Genomic DNA, 23,356 nt, shown 5'->3' on the forward strand with positions numbered 1-23,356 from the left:
TCCCTGAACTTAGTCATATCTTCCACTAGGCTCCCTATACGGTAGTGGAGTCCAGGCTGAAAAACAATTTGCAGTTCTGTGAGCGCTGTGTTTCCCTCCTTGCAGGAGAAAAGACTAGTTCAGCCATTTTACTTATATCAGATTCTTACCATTTGTGTGACTGAAGCATGTTGATTGGAAAACTTTAGTTAGTCTGGTAGTAATTACACAAGGCCAGTTTTTCCTCTGTGCTCTAATTTAGGAAATGACCTTGCCTTGACTTCTCACACCACTGATTAGACTGAAGGAGTCTTGCAGCAGTCCTGCAGGTGCTTATTCACTTTTGTGAGGCAAAAATGCCAGTTGAGCAGTATCAAGAGTGTCTGCACAGCGTGTCAGGGCTGGGCAAAGTTAATGTCTGGCTTGCCTGAGTGTTCATCAGAAACGCCACGATTTGCTTGTAATGTTTGGGTTCTCAATTTCCATCAGCTCTACTTGCAGGTAGTTCAGAGGTATGGCTTGTAATCAGCCTAACAAACCTGAGACTGTGTGATTTACAACTAGAAGATGCATCAGGGTCTCGTGAGAGTCCTTGGAGGATAAGCTAATGTCCCAGCTTCTTTAGTGATGCCTTAAGTACACTTGTGACTCATTTCACGGATTTTGGAATTGTCCAAAGCATTTTGTTAGAGGAATAAGTTTGTCTCTGTGTTTGCCAAGTGCAAACAGCCTAATGGAACAAGTGTTGAGAGTGGAAAGTCACCGTAGCAGTCATGAGCAGAGCTGCTGTTTTGCTCGATGTGAACATTAATATTTCCTGCTGTTTTGAAACATCCATGTGTGTCACTGTCTAATCAGAGGCTTGCATTGGACATATCAGAACTGAAGGGATTAAGGTGATGAAGGTAATCAAAAACATTATTTTTAATCTTCCTGTTGCTTTTTTTTCTTCAGTATGATCAGCCTATACCGAGAGGACAATTTTTTGTTGTTGTTGTTGTTGTTGTTTTGTTTAAAATACCTGATTGGGCTGGTGAACACTTTCTTTCTTGTAGCACCTCTTCAGTCCATGATGTGGAATTCAGCATTTTCTGGTAGAGTATCCACAGGAACAAGGCCATTAAGGGAAATATCATTTGAGAAAGCATTGCAAGTAAACATTTCAGTGCAGGCAGATTGCTCAGATTGGATTGTATTTCTTTTTAAAAATGATTTAATAGTTATATGTTATAATTAGAGTTTAAAAAATAATAGGCTAAAATCAAAACTAAAAGCTTTAACAAAACTGTACTTCGATGCATCCAAAACAATTTTTTGTGATTTCATTTTGGCAAGAATTGCTGAATGTAGGCTTTCTGTTCCAATTCAGAACAAAAGCCGCAGCAAAAACATCTTTGAAAATGCTCAAAATTACAAGTTTCAAGCTGCTCTACAGCAATCGTTTACCAGGACTTGCTCAGCTTATGAGCAAATCTGCCCTGGTGGCCCATTACAGAATCGCGATACATGCAGCCTCTGCAGAAAGAGAGAACGTCGCCATCTCCGGCCCTCCCAGGAACTCTCCTTCGATGTTTTACAGAAGATGCTTGGTCGTGTGCACTGAAGCCTCGGCTGGACCAAGCACAAGGGTGCGCACTGGGCTGTTAAAAGGAACTGTGCAGACCTCGTGTTGGAAACTCGTAGGGGCTCTGCTGGGCCCTGCACGCCTCTTGCACAGCAGTAGCCCAGGCGCTTTGTGGGCAACTTCAGTGCCACCCCATTCTGTGCTGGCATGGGGGCTGAGCCAGGCTGGCAAGTGAAGTCGGTGTGGGGCAGCAAAGATCCTGAGGGGAGAAGGGACTCGATCGAATGGGCTTCTTAATCCCCGAGGCACGAAACACAGGGACCAAGGGGTTTTTTTTTTTTTTTTTTTTTTTGTGGTAGGCCTGGTAGAAGAGGGAATGTTAGGCCCTACATCTTTTTGCATTTTCGCCACTGAGCCAGTGGTCACTTCAAATAGCTTTTCACTCATAACAGCTTTATTTTTTGCCTTTGATGATACATTGCAGGGAATATTTGTGGTGAGAACCAAAGTACAGACAATTTTCACACTTCAGACTAAGCAGTCCACAGGCTCCGTTCAAGTCTGCCTGCAAAATCCACAAAGCAGGTGTGTTTTAAGAGCAGAGAGCAATGACAGCTGATTAATTCATGCTGGGCTTCCAGCTTAAAAGGCAGTGGTGAAACTCATAACCCTGCGAGACCCTGAATGTCTGGATCATCTCCCTCTCAAGCAGGACAAGAGGAAAACAACTTCTTCCTTTCTGCTGTTGACTTAGCAACATCGCAATAGCAAACACAGGCCAAGCACTCGTTTAACACGGGAATGCCCAGCAGATAGGAAACATTTGGGCTGCTGCAGACTCCCCTGTGCAGCTGCATGCTGACTAGCCAAGGCTGCACCCGACAGTAGCTGTAAGGGAATCAGAGTCTGCAGGGGGAGCAGGGATACAGGGGTGTTTCATGAGAAAGTCCCTGTTTTGATTGCATTTAAGAGCAGGATTGGGGACTAATGTAGCTCTATGTCTTTTCAGTACTAAATGCTAAGTGTCTGTTTTTGAAGGGAAGGGAGGCCAATCTAACCCACCACTGTTTTAAGGAACTTTTATGTACTTCAGAGTTATATAAAGTAGCCAGGTCATCAAAATTTCCAGAGTTACTAATGAAGTGTTTACTGGGAAGTTTGAACTTTAAGGGCATTGTTCATATTGGTTCCTCATTTTGAAATTATACTTATTTCTAAATCATGGATAATCACCTGTCACTGAGATTTAATACTGCAATTGATGCTATTGCTTGCAATATTAATAAGCATACAGTGCTCATCTTAATATAGTACCAAACAAAGGTAGCTTACAGTAAATTTCAAGAAACAGAAATACATTCTCAGGCATCTTTTGACAGCAAATCATGTCTGGTAGGGTAAATAATTTTAAATAAAACAAATGTATTAAATCAAAAAAGATGACCCAGACGCAGCTATGCAGAAATATTGAAGATTCCCAGTTTTGCACAAGTCATAGACAGATGAATTTCCAGCTGTAGATTTTTGGCCTTTTTTTTTTTTTTTTTTGAGGTTGTTCCATGCTAGCAATTGGCAGCTTTTTCTGCTCTTCATCAAGCCTTTTATTCAGTGTGCTGTAATGATGTTAGTTAGAACTGATTTATATGATCGTAAGGGGTGTAATTCTGACTTGGGTGGTGTTATAAATCACTGCAGGATTTGGCTTATTAGATACCGTTGTACATCTGCTGTTTGCAGTGCTTGGGTGAGATGAGAATGGATCCATTTGGGAGTGGGGTACAGATATATCTGAGTATATTTGATGATTGGTTCATCTCTGTCTAAAAAAAATCATATTTCATCTCTGCATAAGGACGGGAGGTTCGTATGACCATTCTGTTCAGCTGCCGGTCAGTGCTTTTCTCATGATGGTTGAACCCCCTGGCTCATTTCCAACAAAGTGGGAGAAAAATCTGAAACATAGTTGAGCTCCTACATGGCCTGTGCGATTTGTTGGCCAGGGAGAGAGATTCAGCTTTGTGTCCCGTGAGGAACAGGCGGGAGGCTGCAGTCATTTCAGCTTCCACCTGGCAGCAGCGAGCCCTCCGAACAGCACGTGCGGAGCTCCGGGCCCGCTGCAGCCCGCCGAGCTGCCTCCTGCCCACCATAAAAATGTGGGAAAAGGCTCAGGTTACTACTGCGAGGGAAACCTTGTAAGCGTAAGTCATAAAACTGTAGGAAACAAGGCTTTATTGGCTCAACAAGTGAAACAAGTGGCTCTCCCACTCACAGAACAACTTGGTTTTCGTTTTCATTATCACTTAAATATTTTGTGAGGGTTTTTCAAGTATGGACATTATGGTTTTTGTGGGGGACTTTGAGAGCAGAGAGTTAGGTAACTGCCACGTAGTGGCGTTTGTATTCAAAGGAGTTTGCATGTCCTGATTAAGGAATTTGCAATATTACGCTTGTCCAGTGTTTGGATCAGAAAACACAGGAATTGTTTTTACTCCTGACGGCTCCCATTTGATTTGTTTTGTAGCCTTAGACTTCCTCATTCTGTATTTTAATACTCCTGGTGGAAAAATTGTATAAAGACACTCCACAGGGATATTGTGAGATTTAGTTATCTTCTCCAAATATTTTAAGTTTTTTACAAATAGGTGATAAATAATATAATTAGAAGTTCAATATTAAAAGTTGCAATTATTTAAGAGCCTTCTGTCATTGCAGATCTCAATATTGAAGCATTCAAGCTGTGTTTTTTCAAAAGCAAAACCAAAGTCTCTGTTTTCTTCAAAGCCAAATGTGTTATTTTATGTAAAAGGGAAAAAAAAAAAAAAAAACAACACGGAAAAAAATGACCTCCCCGGGACTTTGAGCTCCTAAAAACTAGTCTGAGTTCTTATTGATTTTTCAGAGTGCCTTTCTACAAAGGAGTGTCTCATGCTCTGTATATCTGTTTTTCCCCTTGCTGCAGCAGCTCTAGGGCTGGGCAGTAAAGGTCTGCTTTTAATGGCTTTTTCTCCATCTTTAAAAGGTTCCATATTTGGGAGCACAAGGGATCTTTCTTCCAGAAGAGTAACTTTTCCTCCAAGGAAAATAAACACTTATAAAATCTGTACATGCCATTAACATTGTAATTTTACATTCAGGTAGCAATACCATCCTTTTCTGAAGGTTTCTGGTGTTGTAATACACTCCATTGAAAAGATACAACATAAAAAGCCTCTCTTTAAGAGATTTTACTGTAATACTCTGGACAGAACCACGGCATTTCCAAGCAGAATCATTAAAGCTAGATTACAATCCTTTTCTGGAAAGCCTGTATTTGTCTGGTATTCCAAATAAGTAGTCATCATACAGATAATTTATCTTCCACATATGCAATGTGTATTTAAAATTAGAATGGAGACCTTTGTTTTTGTCCACAGTACCCTGCATTAAAAAAGCAAAATAGGAGAACTGAGAATTTTGCACATACTTATATGTATATATACGCATTTGTATGTATATAAATGTATAAATATATACTATATACATATTTTGTTATATCATTAGTGTGTTTCAGTGCTGCATGAGAAATTTTGAAATTGAATTGTGTCTTTCTGAGCCTGACTTGTATTTTGCCTTTATTACACTCAAGATAAGTTATTGAGTCCAAGGGAAGTGATGACAGTAATGGTTGAAGTTTAGATTCATTACTTTATTTACTACTTTTTTTCTGCTACCACTATTTTTCGATGAAGATTTGATTCAGTTAAAAGTTTCTAATTCCCACAATTCTTGCTTTCTTAATTAATAAGCACTCCACCTCCTGGCTGAGCAGGGGCATTTCTTTTCAAAAGGTCATTTTGAAAGACAGGGTCAGGGAAATCATTTATAACTGATAATGCTTTTCACTAAATGTTTCTGAACAGATTGTTAAAGCTTTGACATTATTCCTATGTTTTCTGTATGTATCCACCCATAACTGGCAATCACCTGTGTCAAGTGGGCAGGGGGTTCTCCCCCTGGGGCAGCAGCTCGGGTGCTTGAGCAGCACTTTGGGCAGAATTGTCAAAAAGGACAAAGTGCAGTAACAAGATGTTACTGAGGCACCTAATGCCTGCCGTGTTACAGATCGTCCCTAGTTTCAAAAAACTTGGAAGTTTTCAAGAGGGTGTTCAAGAAAGACTGGCCCACCTCGAGAAGGAGTCTGAGCAGCTCAAGGTGACTCCTGTTGTGTCGCCTGCTCAGGACTCGCAGGGAGGTCCAGGTGACCATGCTCCATGATAGTCAGCACACAGTTCATCTTGGGAACAGTTATAAAGGGATCCGTATGCTTAACATGAATAAGAGTTTAGTACCTTAGCACTACTGAAGAGTAGCAGAACTGCCTTCATCTCTCTTGTCTTCATCTCTTCTTCTTAAGTGTATTACAGTGCTCACAAAATTTATCTCCTTCTACTTTTTAAAATACAGTTTAGGCTAGAAGACATTTAAGTATTTTGAGATGTGTTCTCTTATTTGAGTTTTGCATTTTGCAAAACTTGCTCTGGAGGGGTACTGGTGCACCCAAGTGCTTTGCTGGCATTTGTGGGACTGCAGTAGTACATCACAGACATTCACAGAAAATGAACACATAGAAGCAAACCAGATTTGCACTGGATCTGAACTAGTGTGTACTGCAAATACTTCTTCTATGAGGCTCTGGCTCCCTATGCTTTTGCCTGAAAGATGTAAGAGCAATACTAAGAAGTTAGCCACTTCTGAGGGAAGTCAGGATATATCACATAGGTCTCTGCTGTTGGCACAGAGAGCCAAAGTCTGGCAGCCCTGAATAGCAGGTACTCTGAACCACTGAATAATCTCTTGAAGTTAGACTGCCAAAACAGGCAGTGTGGAGGCAGATGTGCTCTCTTACGCCACGCTGATCTTCGTGGCAGAGCCATGTTTCAGTTCTTGTCCCCTTGCACCACAGCACGGCCTAGCTTCCTGCCTCTGATCCCTCCCATGTGGGAGCCCACGGAGGGTTTTACCGCACTAGAGCATCTGTGGCATCAACGTCTGCAGCTTTACCATTTGCGGGTCAGCTGCCCTTAACCAAGGCAGTCCATTAAGATGTCCATAAGAAGTGCTCCCTTGCTGAATCTTTCCCAACAAATTCCTGTCAGAGAGGAAAGTAAAAAATTCTGCCAGAGGCGTGCTGATTTGGAGTGCTTTTGCGCTAACAGGATCCAGCTGGGGGAAGCAGCCAGGCCCCACACAGGTTTCATGCAGGGAGCAGGGCACCCATCCCGAGGAGAGGCCTTGCCAGCTAAAAGTGCTCGGGGATCCGTCAGCACGGAGATGTCCCGTGTCCCTGGGCTCCCTGGGCCGTCCTGAGGGCTGCAGTGACCACCCAAGGTGCTGCCGAGCCCCTGGTTGCTTTGCTAACCCAATTTGTGCTGGCAATGGGCACGTATTACAAAAGTAAACACAGCCCCATCCTGCAATAGCTACTGCAATGAATTTCTTCATCTCTGATTTTCTGTCCCGCAAGGGCTCTTAAGCAAGTAGTCTCGAAGTTTGTTGCTTCCTTCCCTTTTTCCCTTCCTGAGGTAAACAAGCTGGGAGGGAGGGACTGGAGAGGCAGGAAGGGCCATTTGGCCTACAGCAAGTGAAATAGCTGCGGGGGAAAGTGGAGGTGGTTTTGTCCGTGCTTTCCAAAAAAGTTCTTCCTTGGGCTTAGACAGAGCTCAAAAAAGCTTCAGCCGCAAGCAGAGCTTGCAGAGGGACTTCTGAGCAACTAAAGGAGAGGACAGATTTGGTTATTTGGGACTCACCACTTTTTGTATTCGTCATTGTGAGCAAAAAGCCTATCTTGTATACAGGTGCATGTATTTTCTTGCACACATACTTTCTCCTCTGTGGTTCTTTATCAAAGAAGCAACAACATAACTAACTTAGGGTTGATAAACAAAAGTGATTTCATTCTCATTTGTCACTTCAGAATTGAAGGTAATGTATAATCTTTGTAAGTTAGTATATGTGTTAGTTGATAGATGGCTGTACATAACAGCATCATGCTATGTAACCTTTGTAAAAATTGGAACTACTGGAGGTTAGAAACATCAAATTTTACTCCAGATTAGGCTGAAGACAGAGTAAAGGCCAGCAAAATAAACACATTCAGATGATGGCTCAAGGATAATTTCATTTTAGCATAATTAAGAATTAATTTATGCAGTATGAGAAGAGTAATACTGCATAAAAATATTTCAAAATTATTATTTGGCCAAAGAAATCCCAGAAATTATATTCTCACTCCACTCAAGTCAGTGTCTGAATGTGATTTAACTTCCGTGGAGCTGTGACTTCAGCTAAGCTATTTAATTACAAGAAATATGGCAAGTTACTTTCACATTATAGTGAATTAGCTATAAATTTGTATCAGTATTATGGTGAATAAATTGGTATTTCTTCTATAAGCTCCCTCCTTTACAGCTCCTGTAGATCTTGCTTTCATTAATTAATAATAAAATCCTGCTGAACTCGTACAATGCTGTTGTCTCTGCATCAAGGAATATCCCTAGATCATCATTACTTGACAGCTATTACTTGGCATCATTACCTGATACAGTTAGAGAAGCACTGGCTTTTATTTTTTATGTGAGATGCATAGCCAAAAGGTTCATTGACTGAAAATTAATGTTTATTTCCATGTTTAAATATCATCAGAAGTTAATATCATGAAATCTTAAGAGAAAGAAGCAGTTTTATTTGCTTATGCATAAAATATACAATTAGCCCTTAGAACATTCTGAATCCATGGAAGATGTTCTGAGTATGCTCCTTTTCGCCTTTTTCCCTTCAGTCCCTCATGGTTAGTAAAATTAAAACAAGCCCAAGAAGTAGAAATTCATAACTTAAAAGACATTCTGACCTGCATTTGAAAGAATGTTGCCAGCAGGTTCAGGGCAGTGATGCTTCCCCTTTACGCAACTGCAGGTTGCTCTGCTGCATTGCAGAGCTCTGGATTCAGCTCTGCGCCCCTCAGTACATGAGAGATATGGAGCTACTAGAGTGAGTCCTGCAAAGGGCCACTGAGATGACTAAGAGCTTGGAGCATCTCTCAAATGAGAAAAGGCTGAGAGAGATGGAGACTGGGGAAGACTGTCGTGGTGGGTCTTATCAATGTGTGTAAATGTCTGAAGGGAGAGTGTAAAGAGGATGGGGGCAGGCTCTTTTCGATGGTGCTCAGTGACAGGACAAGAGGCAATGGGCACAGACTGAAACTCAGGACGTTCTGTCGGAACATGAGAAGAAACTTCTGGACTGTGAGGGTGAGGGAGCACTGCAAGAGGTTGCCCAGAGAAGTTGTTGAATATATTTAAAAACCATCTGGATGGGGTCCTTGACAATGTACTCTAGGTGACTCACCTTGAGCTGGGGGGTTGCAGAGGGTTGTCTCCAGAGACCACTTCCAAACTCAAGTATTCTGTGATTCCATGGGGAGAAAAGGAGGAAAAAAAAAAATCTTCTCCTTAAGCATGCAGTGCTAAATGGAAGACGTGGTAACATCCTCTTCTTTGATATTCAGAGCTAGACAGAGAAGTGGATAAGATATGTTTTTTTGCATGCATCCTCAGCTGCCTCCACCTCTCTTTCATATGGCATGAATACCTGGAAATAAGAATTGTTTCTATTTTAAAGTAGCAGGTGCTTCCTCAGCTGTTACAGGTTCCGCCTGTCTAGTCCCTGCTGTATCACAACACCTGGGCTTATTTCAGGGATCACTAATTTGTCCAAGGATTGTGCACGTGAACAGTCTTCGTAATTTTGTATTCATTGTTTCAGATTATGTTCTTCATCTCTGTCTACTGTTTAATTTAAAGACAACCTGCAAAACTCACTTTTCAGACCAAACTTGATATTGGGGAGAAGGGCAAGGACTTTCATGTCAGTGAGAGTTCAGCACTATTTCAAATGAGCATTTTATTCATACTGGTAATCACTTGGTTTTGTGAGAAGCATCCGCCAGTCTTTACTCCCTACTCTGAGTGCCTTACTGAGACCCACACAAATGGCAAAATGAACAAAGAGGGGCAGCTCTTTTCATCTGTGTCTTCGATGGACATCTCCTTGTTAAAGGGAGGTGTAAAGGTAGCCAGCACAACCAGGATGTTGCTCAACCTGAAGCAAATAGGCAGATCCTAGCTGTGCAGCAAGCTAGGTACCATCTGGTCATCTTCCCTGAGGCTTCAGCCCCAACTCAGCTCCAGTGCTATTTCGTGGTTCTTTGATTAAACCAGAGAAGAGATCTGCTCATAAAGGAATCTGTACAAATACACCCCTTTCATGTCGTGTTGGAAATGAATTCCAAATGACTCGTATAGAAATAAATTAATTGGAATGGAAATTAAATGAGTTGGAAGTGAATGTCCAGTGAAACAATTTTTCAGTGAAATCAATTCCATTTGGAAATTTATGGTGAGACATGTTAACTGTTCTCCCAGTAAGACAAAACAAAGGCATGCAAGTTTGATCACCTGCATAAAGTAGGTATCTGCAATGTTCAGACATTATCATCCTTGACATTGAGACAGCTATTCAGATCTTGTCCATCTCTCCTCTTGCTGCTTCAGGAGCCGCTGCATAACCAGGGTTTGACCGCTTGAACAAGAAGTTAGCACTAATTTATCATTCTTGAGCAAATTGATCTAAGTACCTGGCAGCCAGGATGTAGGACCTAGAAGGGAATTGCCATAAGTGGAAGAGACTTGGACCACTGCATAGTGGAAGAAATCTCTACAGTAGGAAGGGAGTACCTTTTCCTACACATTGCACCTAAAAGATGAGAGAGACTGAAGTGCCAGGTGAATATGCTGTTGAAATGTTGTTTTAAAAAGTCTTTGCTGATAGATTTTGGATGCAAATGCGCCAATTACAAAAATAATAAATAGGAGCAGGAGCAGAGAAATAGCTACATATAAAGAACAGGAAAAAAATAAATCTTTCCTTATATAATAGAGTCGGTAATAAGCCACAAAGGAGTGACTTGTGCTGCCTGCAGTCTTGCATGTTTATTAAGGATCCCAACAGTGGGTGCACAGCTATGGTGCAATAACATAATGACAGTGCCCTGCGGTATGTGAGCTGGTGCAAGCAAGTAGATACGTTTAGGGAGGCTGTTTTGGAGTTTAAAAACAGGCATGGCCCAGGCATATGAAAAGAATGGGGTAAGAAAAAGACAGTGGCAGAAAAGGAATGGGTTTGATTTGCTACAGAATATGATTCACAGATCTTCTGGTGGTAGGACACCATAAAAATCTATGCCTATTTGACTTGTGCCCTCACAGCATTTACATCAGGCACAGCTAGAGGCTGGAAGACGAGGAGGGCAAGTCACCACCTCACATGTCAAGGTGTAACTGATTACACATTTGTTATCTCTTCTGGCAGTTGCTGTGAAAGTGGTGATTTGGAGGAGACTAGGGTCGAAGAGGTATCAGGATATGACTCTGCAGAGAGTGTGTGGTATCTTTTGCTGTGGTCCCCATTTTCTTTAATGTTGCTGTGCCTTCTGGCACATTGCCTGCATGGGGAGGAGGGTGACATTGCAACCTGACAGGTCCATAGCCAGGAACCACCAACCTGAGCCACCTGTGCAATATCTGAGATGGCAGTGCCCACAGGACATGGGAGGATTGGCACAGGCTGAAAAATCAACTTTGCAGCAAACGTTGTCCAAAAGAAAATAAGAAGGGTAGCCAAATGTGCAGTCCAAGAATTCCTGCCTGGGAATATCTCTGCCTTTCTCCTTGGTTTGGATCTACAGCATGAGAAATGCTCTGCTTCTACATCATTGATGTATTCTGTAAGGGTATGCTGTGTGATTTTTACTCAGGGAATAAAACTGTGATCCTGCAAATTCGCTATGTTTTGCTTTTTATCTTGAGAGATGGCTTAGGCTGAGTGAGCTAGTAAGGCTTGCATCACTACTGACCTAAATAAAGCATCAAAATAGTTAGAAATCCAAGTGTCTCTCCACTCCTATTTAAAATTTTCAGATCAGCTGTTTTGATCCTATTTCTGTGCATCACTCTTCAAAGTGCAGTGACAAAATCTGTGCTTTCGTTGTGGTGCGTTCATTGCTTGGGTGCCCGGAGTACTCAGCTACACAACACATGCAGGCGATGGCAGCGCCTCTGCATGTTCTCGGGCGTCACCACCTGAAATAGTCTCATAACATTTCTTGTGGATGGTTGCAGTTGAAAAAGGTATTGGCATTGTGTAATGCAGAGAAAGGAGAAAAATTTAGTACTTTCGTTATAAAATCAGTTAAACTGTAATTGGGTAAAAAATGTGTCTATAAGATCAAGAGCTTAAAATTTGGGAACTAGAATCTTTCTTAATATCTGAGCATTCTGTTAAATGAATTTAATATGAAACCTTCAGCTTCAGTTTTGATTAGTTTGAACTCAGCTCACCTTAGCAATTATTTTTCTTTTCCCCTCCATTCTTTTGAACCACAAGAAGTATTTTTTTCTTACTGCTATCCCACAGTAATTCGTCTCTGCTAATGAAAATAGTTTTTATATATATTTTTTTTACCACAACTAATGCTTTTTCTTTTTTACTGATTGTTTGGGGGGAGCTATTAAAATACTTCATTTAAATCACTTCCAGAGAGTGATACTCAGCGAGTCATCCATATTGCTAGCGTTGACACAATACAATAAATTGTTTAAAGAGGCTTAATCTGTCAGGCCCCGAAACTGGTAAATTTTGCTTAATCTTAAATGAGACAGTAATTTTATATAGTTTTACTTTTCACGTTGACATTGTCTTTTGCAAGCCATAATCATTTTCCTATTGCTTGTAATACTGTAGTGCTTTTAGTAAGGGCTGATCTCTACACACAAAAAAAGACATAGTCCTTTCATGAAGACTGACTCTTTACCTCGAGAAGACAGAGAGGGGGGACCCTTGAGAGTGACATGATTTCTAAAGGTCACCCCACAGGCCATCAGCAGAAAAGTGGAATCCAAACCACCGGAGCCCTGTTCCAGTGTTGTATCCCATGGACCATGCTGCTGCTTAATATGTTGCTGCTGTTCTTGTTCTTTCTTTATAGTTCGGGATCGGGTACGATCAAAAATGGAGAGAGATATTTTGGCAGAAGTGAATCATCCTTTCATAGTCAAGCTTCATTATGGTAACCATGATAATATATGTGATGTTTGTTCCTGAATTGGCTGGGGTCTTGTGAATAGATTTGTGTTATACTTCCATGCAAATGCCCCCGGCCTGCATAGGACTCCATCTCTAACAAAATCGTAGAGGTTACTTCTGCGAAATACTTCAGTTATGCTGAAGGAGGATTTCAGTCTTAGGTTTTAGCCTCTATCAAAATACATTTGATATAATGTTATATATTGTGTTGATAGGTTAATGGAAAAGTTAGTGAATATACATCTAATAACCCCTTTACCCACTGTTAAAAATCATTTAGGAAACCAGAGACTCTAAACAAAACCTTATTTTAATAACTAGCATTGAATTTGTAGCGTGAATTTGATGTCTAGGCAGCCTAACCAGCTGTCTGAGTTCCTGAGAGGCCCATAATTAGTGTAAGGGTTTGGGGGGGTATTTCGGGTAATGCGGGCTCGCTTCTCGCACAGATGGAGGAGCTTCTCTCTATGCCTAGCCCTCAGTTTCTGGCACATTGGAAAGCAACAATAATTCAGAGGCACTTAGAATGGAAAAGAATGTATTAATAATGCATCTTTGTCTCCCAGATGATACCATTTTCCCCCATAGTCTAAGCTAGTTTGCTTAATTGTGTAAGGAAGTTGAATTTTTCTGTTCCTCAAGTAAAGCGCTGAAGTGACAGGAGAGCTCGTGGCATGAGCGACACGCAGTTAGTTAATGTTTCAGTCTCTGGAGACTTTATTTTGATTCAAACTTCTCCATCTTCTTCTAATGCAGCATTTCAAACAGAGGGAAAATTGTATCTAATACTAGATTTCCTGCGAGGAGGGGACCTTTTCACAAGACTCTCCAAAGAGGTAAGCTGATGGATTTTACTTTGGAAATGAACAACAATCCTGGATTTTTAGAACTCAGATGAAGTTGGTGGGAGTGGCAAAGGGCCTTGGGAGTCATTCTGCTGTATATATGTAATATGTAATACCATTTACCAAATTTTTCCCCACAGCAAAATAGCCCCAGACTCATTGCTTGCAAAATTATAAGTTGGGCATGATGAGAAATAGCCTGAGAAATCCATCCCCAGTGCATTTTGCCTGGGACACGAGCACAGAACTCCTCTAAGAACACAACTGCTGGCAGCAGAAAGCAGAGGTGGCCACAGGTTGGTGCTGGGGCCATGTCTGTGCCCAGAGCGTCACTACTTGGTGTCATCAACATTAGGCCCCTCAGCCGTTGGTCTCTTTGTAGACTGGAGAGGCAGGGGGTGCCAGAAAGCCCCTAACATAACATCTTAAAAATTGATGATAGGGGTGTTTCAAAAGCTATTTTGAGGAGAAGCTGTGTTTTGAGCTTCTTGACTTTGGGAGTTACCGATGGAATAACAAGCTGTGAAAACAACAATTCCAAAGTTCCCAAGGCCCCATCGCAGCGCTCAAAGCAGCAATTGCAGCAAGATGCTGTGGAATGGAGGGGCTTTGCACTGCGAACTGCAGTATGTGCTGTGCCTGCAGTGCTGGTTTGCCCGTGTGAGAAAGGACAACAGGTAACTGCAATCCCAAATAACGATATTTTGGTAAGTTCTTAGTGCATGGTAGCAGTTACTTTTAATAGCAGGGAAGAGTTTAAAGGAAACAAAACTATTTTTCTCCTGTTTGTCATGAAACCAGTCTTTGTCAGTGACATGGCATGCTGACATAGGACAGACTTCTCAATGTTCATTAGAGAACATTCTCATCTACCAAAGGCAGTTACACTTTCTGTACAATTAGAGGACTTTAAAGCTAAATATAGCAGCCCCGATTACAACCTCTCTTAAAAGGTCAAAGTTTTTCAAACCTTTTCCAATTCAGTGCATTGATTTCTCTACTTTATACTATCAAGAATTGGTCCTCTTAACTTGACAGATGTGACACATTTTTCAGTGTTTGCAGTTCATCTTGTCTGCCTGTAACTTGTAACTGCTAGTGCCAAGGTATCACAAGGGAAGGCACTGTAGGAAAACATTGACAGGCTGCAGTGGAATAAGTCCCTTAATTATGGTCTTATTCCAATTGCATTGATTTCAGTGAGCGTGCAGCCAGATCCTTTATACTACAATAGGTGTACATGCAAAGCTTTGTTTCAGATTTGCTCTATATTTCTGAGATGTCTGATTTCATTTGGAAAAGTGTGTATAGATTAGGTTTTCCCTGATTCTACTAATTTAATTTCATACCTACATTATTTATTTTAAACCTTATAATAATTTAAGTTTATTTTGATGTCTAATACCATTTTTATGTTCTAGATCCATTATTTTTAATGAAAATTGTTTCTTACGTATCCTTGCCTCTTCTAGCCTTTACAGATATTTTTAATTACGATGTGTGATATCTGCCTGTTCTCTTTTTGTTCTCAGCCTTCTGCAGTTTCTCAGAGTGCTCAAATATTACAGATGCTTCTTTCCAGGAGTAGAAACTTAATTTTTAAAAAAATAGCTGTAGTTTCTACTGTAGATATTTACATTTACAGATGGCATGTAGATTTTTATTGAGATGATCGTTTTACCTCTGTCATTTGTAATATTCATCCTCATATATCCAACATTTAAGCTTCTTTTCCTGCATTGTTATCTTTGCAAGTGTTGAACTTGAGTTGAAGAGAAGTTAATATCATCTGGGATATAACTGAGGTTAACTAAAGGGTTTTTGTGCTATCTGAGCTCAGTTTTTCTGAGGCTAGAGAGTTTTTTTTTTTTTCTGTTAGAGGGAGTTTCTTTCCACCTAAAACAGAGCTTTCAGTGTTTGTGGTAGCCATATTAGCTATAGAAAAGAAACAACTGCCATCAGTCTGCATGTCCTTAAGCTCCATATGTTAGGCAGCACATCACTGCTGAGGGTATCTAAGGCTGAGCCCCATGTCCCTCATATACTGCATCTGCACTCGCTCATTCCCAGTTTCTCTATTAGTTTTCTCAAAACTAAAACAGTTGCAATCACTAGAAACTCTTTTGCACAAGGGCTGCTTCTTACAGATGTTTTGGACAAGGACATGGCAGGTTTGTTTCCTGCACAGTCCTCCAACACTAGCCCAAAAGGTGCTCTCACACATTCTCACATGTAATGCAGGTCATTTTGCACACAGCCTAATGGCACCCTGTGGAAGTACCATGCTCAAGAGTGCAGGCACACTAGGTCAGGTGTGACCTGAAAAAAATATCAACATAAGTCTGTGTCTTGGGACTCCAGGATTGCAGCGCAGACTGTCTGTATCTGAGGATGCAGGGTACAAGGGAGACCCAGGCCACCTACTACATGGGGGTAAGGAGGCTGGCCAGCTCGCAACAGGATCAACCCTGAGCAGAGCAGCTGCAAGCCACTTCCCACTCTTGTCTAGAAGCCAGGTATCGTTCCCTTGGTCAGATGTTTTTGGTGGTCTGGGCAGGAGTCCAGTGGCCGCTGAAGGCCCTGGAGAGGCATTCCTTGAATCCTCAATGAGTAGGTTTTAAATCAATCTCTAAGTCTCTCCATGCTGTATATGCTGTTAATATTTGGGAATTAAATGTGCTTTAGTTTCTAAAACAAGTTTTTCACTTCCCCAGAGAGGTTTCTGCATCTTATTTTGTGGGAAATTAGGAACCAAATGCCAAGTTTTTTGCAAATTAAGATACATGAAAGCAGTAAGAACTGTGCTGAACATATTGAGTTTTGCCATTCATTTCAAAAGGCTAAGGAATTGGAACCTTATTATATTAACATGACATCATCTAAACAGATCAAGCGTATGAATGAGAGCAGCATGCTTTAAAGAATGGAGAAAAATACTTCAAAGATTGAATTTTGTTTTAAAAGGAGAATCTGGAAAGAATTGCTAAGTGAGCCTAGACAAATTATGGAAAATTGAGCGTGATATGATGGTCATTCCATCATTCATGTGTCAGACAATTCCTTCCCCATCTCTGTTTAAAGCAAGCCAGCCTACCTTTGTCTAATAAATAGACATGTTCTTCTTTTCTTTCTCTGTAGGTGATGTTTACAGAAGAGGATGTCAAGTTCTACTTAGCTGAGCTGGCCTTGGCTTTAGACCACCTCCATGGTCTTGGAATTATTTACAGGGATCTAAAACCAGAAAAGTAAGTTAATGAGTAAGAGAGGATTGTAACATAAATATGTGAACTTTTAGGTCAGTTATGTTCCTTGACATACCAGTAAGTCAAAAGATGCCAGAGACTATTCTTCCTGTATCTAAGGATAGATCTGTGATCTAAGACTTTACATGGGCGCGTTGAAGTAACAAGCATACATTGAGATAGTGGTTGAGGCAGTGCTATTGTGAGCACCATTATTCAAGGTGATCCAGTAAGACCTGGGAAACCCTGTGCTGTCCAAATCAGAAATATTGCAATCTGTTTAGCTGTGTTTATTTTCAGTTATACCACAAGGCTGAGGTATAAACTGAGCTCTAATCTCTGCTGTCCCAGTCTGCAGGGTCTTCCTATTATGTCACTTCAGCATGGAGCCAAATACTTTAACTCTGGTCCAATGTGATCTAGTCTGTGTGTGCGTGGTCTTATTTTAATGAATGATCTCAGTGCAGGATCTCTGTGCCTTTGTAGCACTGTTGAGTAGCACTGTTCTGGATTTGCACTCTTTAACCTGGTTTTCCTGTTGATGCTATATAAACTGTTCAGTGCAACTCCACTTCCAGCTCAAACAAACTACGCCCTGGCACAGTGCAATTTCATTACTACTGCTGTTCAAAGTAAATGAGCATCTGTGAATACTAGTGTATGTACTAGCTCATGAGAAACATAATGATCAGCAATTTAAAGGACTTCAATTGACCGTCCAAAATATTTTCCCAAGAACAATTCAAGCTTATATATACAGCTATTTACTGTTCCTAATGGGTTACAACAGAGGTTTTTCCCTTTTTTTTTTCTTTACATTTCTTCAATAGACTAAATGACACCCACAGTGGTATGACTGAGAATCTTGTGATACTGTTTTTATTCTGTTCCATTTGCCAAGTGAATTGCCTACTTTTTTGTGTCCACTCTGATAAAATGTGCTGCAATATTTCAAAGTTACTACCTTTTTAATGAAATGGTTGCAGCCATTTAAAAGGATGATCACTGTGAAAAGTCAGTTTAGCTGTTGTTTACACTTTCAAAGTATAACAGCATGAAATAAAAAGGAATTGTAAAATGGTAGCACTAAAAGAGAGGAAAGAAGGGATGATCAGAGAATAAGTTTGTTTCCACAGTCACTGAAAGAATTATTTGCAGTAAACTGCATACCTGATAGCAGGTACATTGTTTTCTGCTTGTTTATATCACTCAAAGCTAATTCAAAGCTAATTCATTGCAATAATTATAATTTTCCTCATTGTTATTTTTTTTCACATCAAGTGTAATTTTTAGTTCATAAGCATAGTTATGTGAATTGGCAGATGGCAAATGTGGAGACACCCAGCTGTACAAAAGGATCCTTAAGCAAGGGAAAGTTGAAGGCAGCTGAGGGTACTGTATAAGGGTGTTTAGGAAAGAGAAGATGGAGAAGGACCTGGCAATCAACTTTCAGAAGATGCAGGATACCATCAATAGAAAACAAGGATCATTTCATTTTTTCCTTCAGACAAACATCTAGTATATGAATCTGTGAGGAAGTTTATTTTTGGTTCTCTTGACCTAAGGCAACATTGTCATTCTGAGAGCTGCATTAATGCATTAATTAATCTAGCGTATGTAATCACAAAAATACATTTAAACATGCCTGTTACATGGCTAGTGCTTAAAATTATGTCTCTTCAAGAAATCTAGGGGAAAGGAACGGATGTGAAGCAGCGAAGTATTGAGAAGAAAAAGCTTTAATTATTGAACAAATAGTTGAGACTTATCTGCTGGCCTTTACTTGATGAATTATACAGTAACATCCAGTTGTAAACACACACAAATGGCAGATCACCTCTTTTCAGTTATATTTCAGCCCAGAAACAATCCTTCATAAGAGTATATGCCAATGTGGTATTATTATTTCCTTTTTAGTAAATGGTTTAAAGTGTTTCTTTAAGGGAATAGGAATATAAAAATAGCTAAAATGTAACTATGCCAGTTTGAAAAGAGGAAGAGTGCTAAATCCAGCTAGAACTGAGGAAACACTACCCTCATCACTGCATTAGTATTACTAGACAGAAGTTACTGGAAATCATTATTTTTCCATTTCAGTATTCTTTCTTGTTACCATAAAAACTAGCAATGCTTTTTGCAAAGTGCTGTCATTTTTCTCACGAAAATGTTGGAGTGCCTTTGTAAGAATAAAGAATGTTGGCACGTGGCAAACATGAGAGGACTTGACTTCAGCTTCCAGAAAGAATTTTTGCTTATGCTTCTGGACAGACAAATTAGCAGGGGCTGAGGTCCATGCAGTTAGACTGTGACTACTCATTATGCTCTATAGTCACTTTTTATTATCGCAGCATAAACATATTTGTCTTTGGAGTTCACCTGAGGTCCAGTGAGCCAAAACCATTACTGTTTAGTGCTTTTCTCTATTTTTATGACAAGACAAAAATCTGTAGCTCTTTCTCTTGCTTGAAGCAGAAGCTCTGCAGTTTTTTACTTTGAACACTGTATTCTGTCTGAGCTCAGTTTGTATATCCATCCTGAGCGTGCTGTGCAGTGAAACCAAGGTGCCTTATCCAACTTCCACATCCTGTGTGAGCTTCAGATATGAAATTAGGCAGACGTTGGAGGATCATTTTTTCTTACTGGAAGCATAGAACCCACTGGTAGTTTATACATACTTTTGAATAATGCATATTTGCTTTCCTGTTTTCAACATGTATTATTCATGTTTGTTGAATATATTCTGTACCTGCCTGATGCATGTATGCTTGCTTTTTACCTTGCAGCATTCTTCTTGATGAAGAGGGCCACATTAAGATAACAGGTATGTGAGGAACAAAAAACTTAATCTCTACCAGCCATATGACTTTTCTGGAATATGTTCCATGCATCTTAATTTTTTCCTTGGAAGCAATTTGCTTATAAGAAGTTGGACACCAGAAGAGTTAGAGTATTGACATTTTTCCCTCTGGTCACTCCTGTGCTGCACAGCACGTGGAGAAGATGGTGTTGTGTTGGGCTCTGAACTGGCTTGAAGCTTCCAGGCTTGACTGCCTGCAGCCATGGGTGGAAGGATGCTTCCAGTATGATTCTATTTCACATTCATTTATCTGAATTGTTACTGAGGACACCTGTGAAGACATCTCTTTGCCACACTGGAGATGCTGTCTAGCCATCCTCTTCACTATTGTCAGTTTAGGATTATTATTTTAATGTCATGTCAACCTGAGCAAGAACTTCTATTACTAATATCTTTGCCAAATCTGGAGTATTTTGCTTATTTAAATTCCCACTTCTGCTTTGGGCCAGAACCTCAGCTATGAATGGAGGGAATAATACACAATGTTTCCAGAACACAGTCACAAGTGCCAGCCAGGCACTCTCTTGGCCAGGGTTTTGCGCACATGCTTATGTGGCCTTTCTGTGCACAAAAGCTGCACAGAAACAGGAGAGTGATTTCTAGGTTGGTTGGATGGTATGCTCTTCTTCAGTTCTCTTTGAACTGTTTAAATGCATGAGAGTGTTAATCATCTTTTTTTCAAAACCTGACAAGTCTAATTTCCATTTGTTTCAATTTATTTAGATTTTGGTCTGAGTAAAGAGGCCATCGACCATGACAAAAGAGCCTATTCGTTCTGTGGGACGATAGAATATATGGCCCCAGAGGTGGTCAATCGACGAGGACACACACAGAGCGCAGACTGGTGGTCTTTTGGTGTGCTCATGGTAATGAAAAAATTGCATTTGTTTGGGAGGGAAGGCTGTAGAAGTGATTAGATATCTCGTACACCAAAGTATCACTTTGAACAATTGAGGGTTGGTAGGAAAGTAACAGCTGAAGTTTGCTCGATCATTTTTACTGCATCAGCAGTAGGATACTTCAACCTGATGCAGACAATACTTGAGGTAACGTTTGGCCACTGTTTTCTCTTTTCCTTACCCCTGCTTGTTTCAGTTTCATTAGCTTTCATTAGCTGCTTGTTTCAGTTGGCTATCAAAAGCCATGAATATTTGTCTGCCATGGAAAACAGCAGGGCAGCCTCAGCAGAGCACAAACATTTGATAACAAACGACTGTCTAGTTACTAACATGATTCCTGTTGGTAAACAGTTCCTCAAATATCTATTTTCAGAGGTTAGGGACATCCTTTTAGAGAAACTCGAAGACTGACTCTTTCTCCTTTTTGTTTTTCCTTTTTACAATTGAAAATGACATATTTTAGAGGGGATTCTGAACATTTCACTGTACACAGTGTGTAGAAAAGTGCTTCTTTTGCCATTCATTTTCTGTCTTCATGTCAGCATCAGAGACTCATGTTTAACAAATGAGATTCAGTAGTTCCATTCACTGTATCCAGCAGGGAATTTCCTGTCAGTTGGTGGGAAGCCGTTACTCAGGAACATTTTTTTTTTCCTGTGGGTGAGGAAAAAAAAGACATGTGTATGGGCACCAGGTCATCCTCCTTTCTTTGCAATTTTGCTTTCTTGATTATGCTTGGATTTTTCCTTTGTCTTGAGCACATCTTGAAGTTGCTTTAAAAAGAGGATTACAAAACAGTGTTTAAATGATTGTTCTTCACGGGGATAAAGTGAGCAGAAGCAGACACAAATGCATTAATTGGCACAGAGAAGTAGTAAGGATTCATCTTTTATTGCTTGTCTTTGCACTGAATTGACTGTACAAAAGTTGAAGTTTTCTCTGCTATTGCTTAACTTTTAAGAGTCCTGCAAGCTGTTTCTGGGACACTTCAAATTTCAGAGGCGATGAGAGTTGACTTTTTATACATGGAAATCACTACAAAATTAGTTAATAAGCAACATGAATCTACCAAAGATCAGTCATGCTAGATTAAACTGATATTTTGCCTGTTTTCTAAACAAAGTAAATGAAGGGGATCTCATCTTCCTGTATTTCAGGAAAGTATTTGGTGTAGTGTTGCAGGGGAAAATATTTATTAACTTCATTAGTACAAGAATTACCTGCACCAGCCTATGAATGTATCACAGGGAAAAATAGAAGAAAGAAGCTATTGAAGCTCAAGAGTAATACTGGCCCAGGAGCAGAGAGAATTAAACTCGTCATGAAGCAGAGTAAGCCTGGAAATCAGAAGAAAGCTCCTGACTGCTAAATAAGTGAGACCCTGAAAAACACTTTCCAATGTTACTGAATTCTGAGGGGAAAATCTAGCTACAGTGGAGCTTGATTGCTTTATGACAAGGATTTGATAACATGCTCCTGAGTGCTGGACCTGAGATGCAGCTCCAGGAAAGGCTCTCAGAGAGCTGTTCAGCTGCCCTCATGCCAGCCATCCCAAATTAGGTCTTTGGTCACCAAGTTGGGCCCTTCCACCACCTCCAGCCCCACCAGTCTGCAGTGCCACTGCCGCTTAGAAGGCTCAGTGGGAAGTTGGTTTGTGACAGGAGTAATTTATCTTCAGAGTCGATACGAGAGCTGCAGGTTTTTGAAGCAATTACTCCCGGAGTCGTTTTATCCAGCGGAGCGTTGTCTGTGGCGCACGGATGCGGTGCGTTCCTCATTCCTGCAGCGACGTGCTCAGGTCACAAAGGTGAGGCTGCTCTCCTGGAGCGTGCAGGCTGCACATCTGTCCAATGCACGTGCTAACGTGGCCACCAGCTTCGCGTGGATGATCCAGACAGGCCAGCACAACAGAGTGGCTGTGCCTGGCACTGCGCTTCGCCCTGCAGAACCACAGTAGTAACTGAAATTCACGTAGCAAACTTTATGGTATCCAGACTAATTTAGATAGCTGTGTATTTCACTATGTGTCGCAAGACATAGAGTATGCTTAAGTTTTGTTTATTCTAAGCAGACAGTGTCACCAAAGGAAGTAAGGGTAGGAAGCAGTGTGAAAGCTACTGAAATCTTTATCTGGGGGTCTGCATCATTGGTCTAGCTAGTTGACAGCAGTTGATGTGGCGTTAACTGCTGTTATTTATAACCTAAACTTAAAAGCAGCAAAACATCCTAATCTCCTATGGACATGAATGCATTTGTGAATGTTCAGCACATCTAAACCACTTATCTTTATTCAGTGAAATCAATGGGTTATGTCTCAAATAATAAATACATAGAGTCCTTTGAATACTTTATTGTAGCTCAGTTTTGGAGAATAGCTGTGCATTTTCACTGTCTATCTCTAGTTAAAAAGAAATGCTGATGTATTGATACATGAATTGTTTTTCTCTCACCTGTTCTTTTGCATATGTTAAGTTTTGCTACACTTTATTTTTTTCTCCATCTTTCCCTTTTCCATCCCCTCCCCCAGTGATTCAGCATATTAGAATTAGAAAAAAATAAGAGTCAATGCAGAAGGAGATGAGGTAAGAAGAGGAAAATGATTGCCACTGTAAACTGATGCTTTAAGCCTTTGCGCACTGCCAGTCATCTTGGAGGAAAAACAGCTTTAATCACGTCAGCCTTTTTCCTTTTTAAGAATTAACTAATTGGAACAGGAAAAGATAATATCCATGCTTTAAAAGTGCGGGAGGATTTGCCTTTGCTCATCTCTCCTTGTTTTCTGTCACTTATGT

At 40.5% G+C, this 23,356-nt stretch overlaps 1 protein-coding gene across 2 annotated transcripts in view; it reads left to right on the top strand.

Annotated features, from left to right (window-relative positions):
- The window catches only part of RPS6KA2 (ribosomal protein S6 kinase A2), a 259,837-nt gene that overhangs the window by 184,141 nt on the left and 52,340 nt on the right, over positions 1 to 23,356 (top strand). For both annotated transcript variants that reach the window (XM_088534829.1, XM_088534830.1), the window contains 5 exons: positions 12,624 to 12,704; positions 13,478 to 13,557; positions 16,705 to 16,811; positions 19,592 to 19,629; positions 20,389 to 20,531. In XM_088534829.1, coding sequence (XP_088390955.1) covers positions 12,624 to 12,704; positions 13,478 to 13,557; positions 16,705 to 16,811; positions 19,592 to 19,629; positions 20,389 to 20,531 — 449 coding nt within the window. The remainder of the gene's footprint in view (positions 1 to 12,623; positions 12,705 to 13,477; positions 13,558 to 16,704; positions 16,812 to 19,591; positions 19,630 to 20,388; positions 20,532 to 23,356) is intronic.

Source organism: Tinamus guttatus, unplaced genomic scaffold (assembly GCF_059628265.1).
Source record: "Tinamus guttatus ecotype Peru unplaced genomic scaffold, ASM5962826v1 Tinamus_guttatus_pri_ptg000601l, whole genome shotgun sequence".
Classification (NCBI taxonomy): Eukaryota; Metazoa; Chordata; class Aves; order Tinamiformes; family Tinamidae; genus Tinamus; species Tinamus guttatus.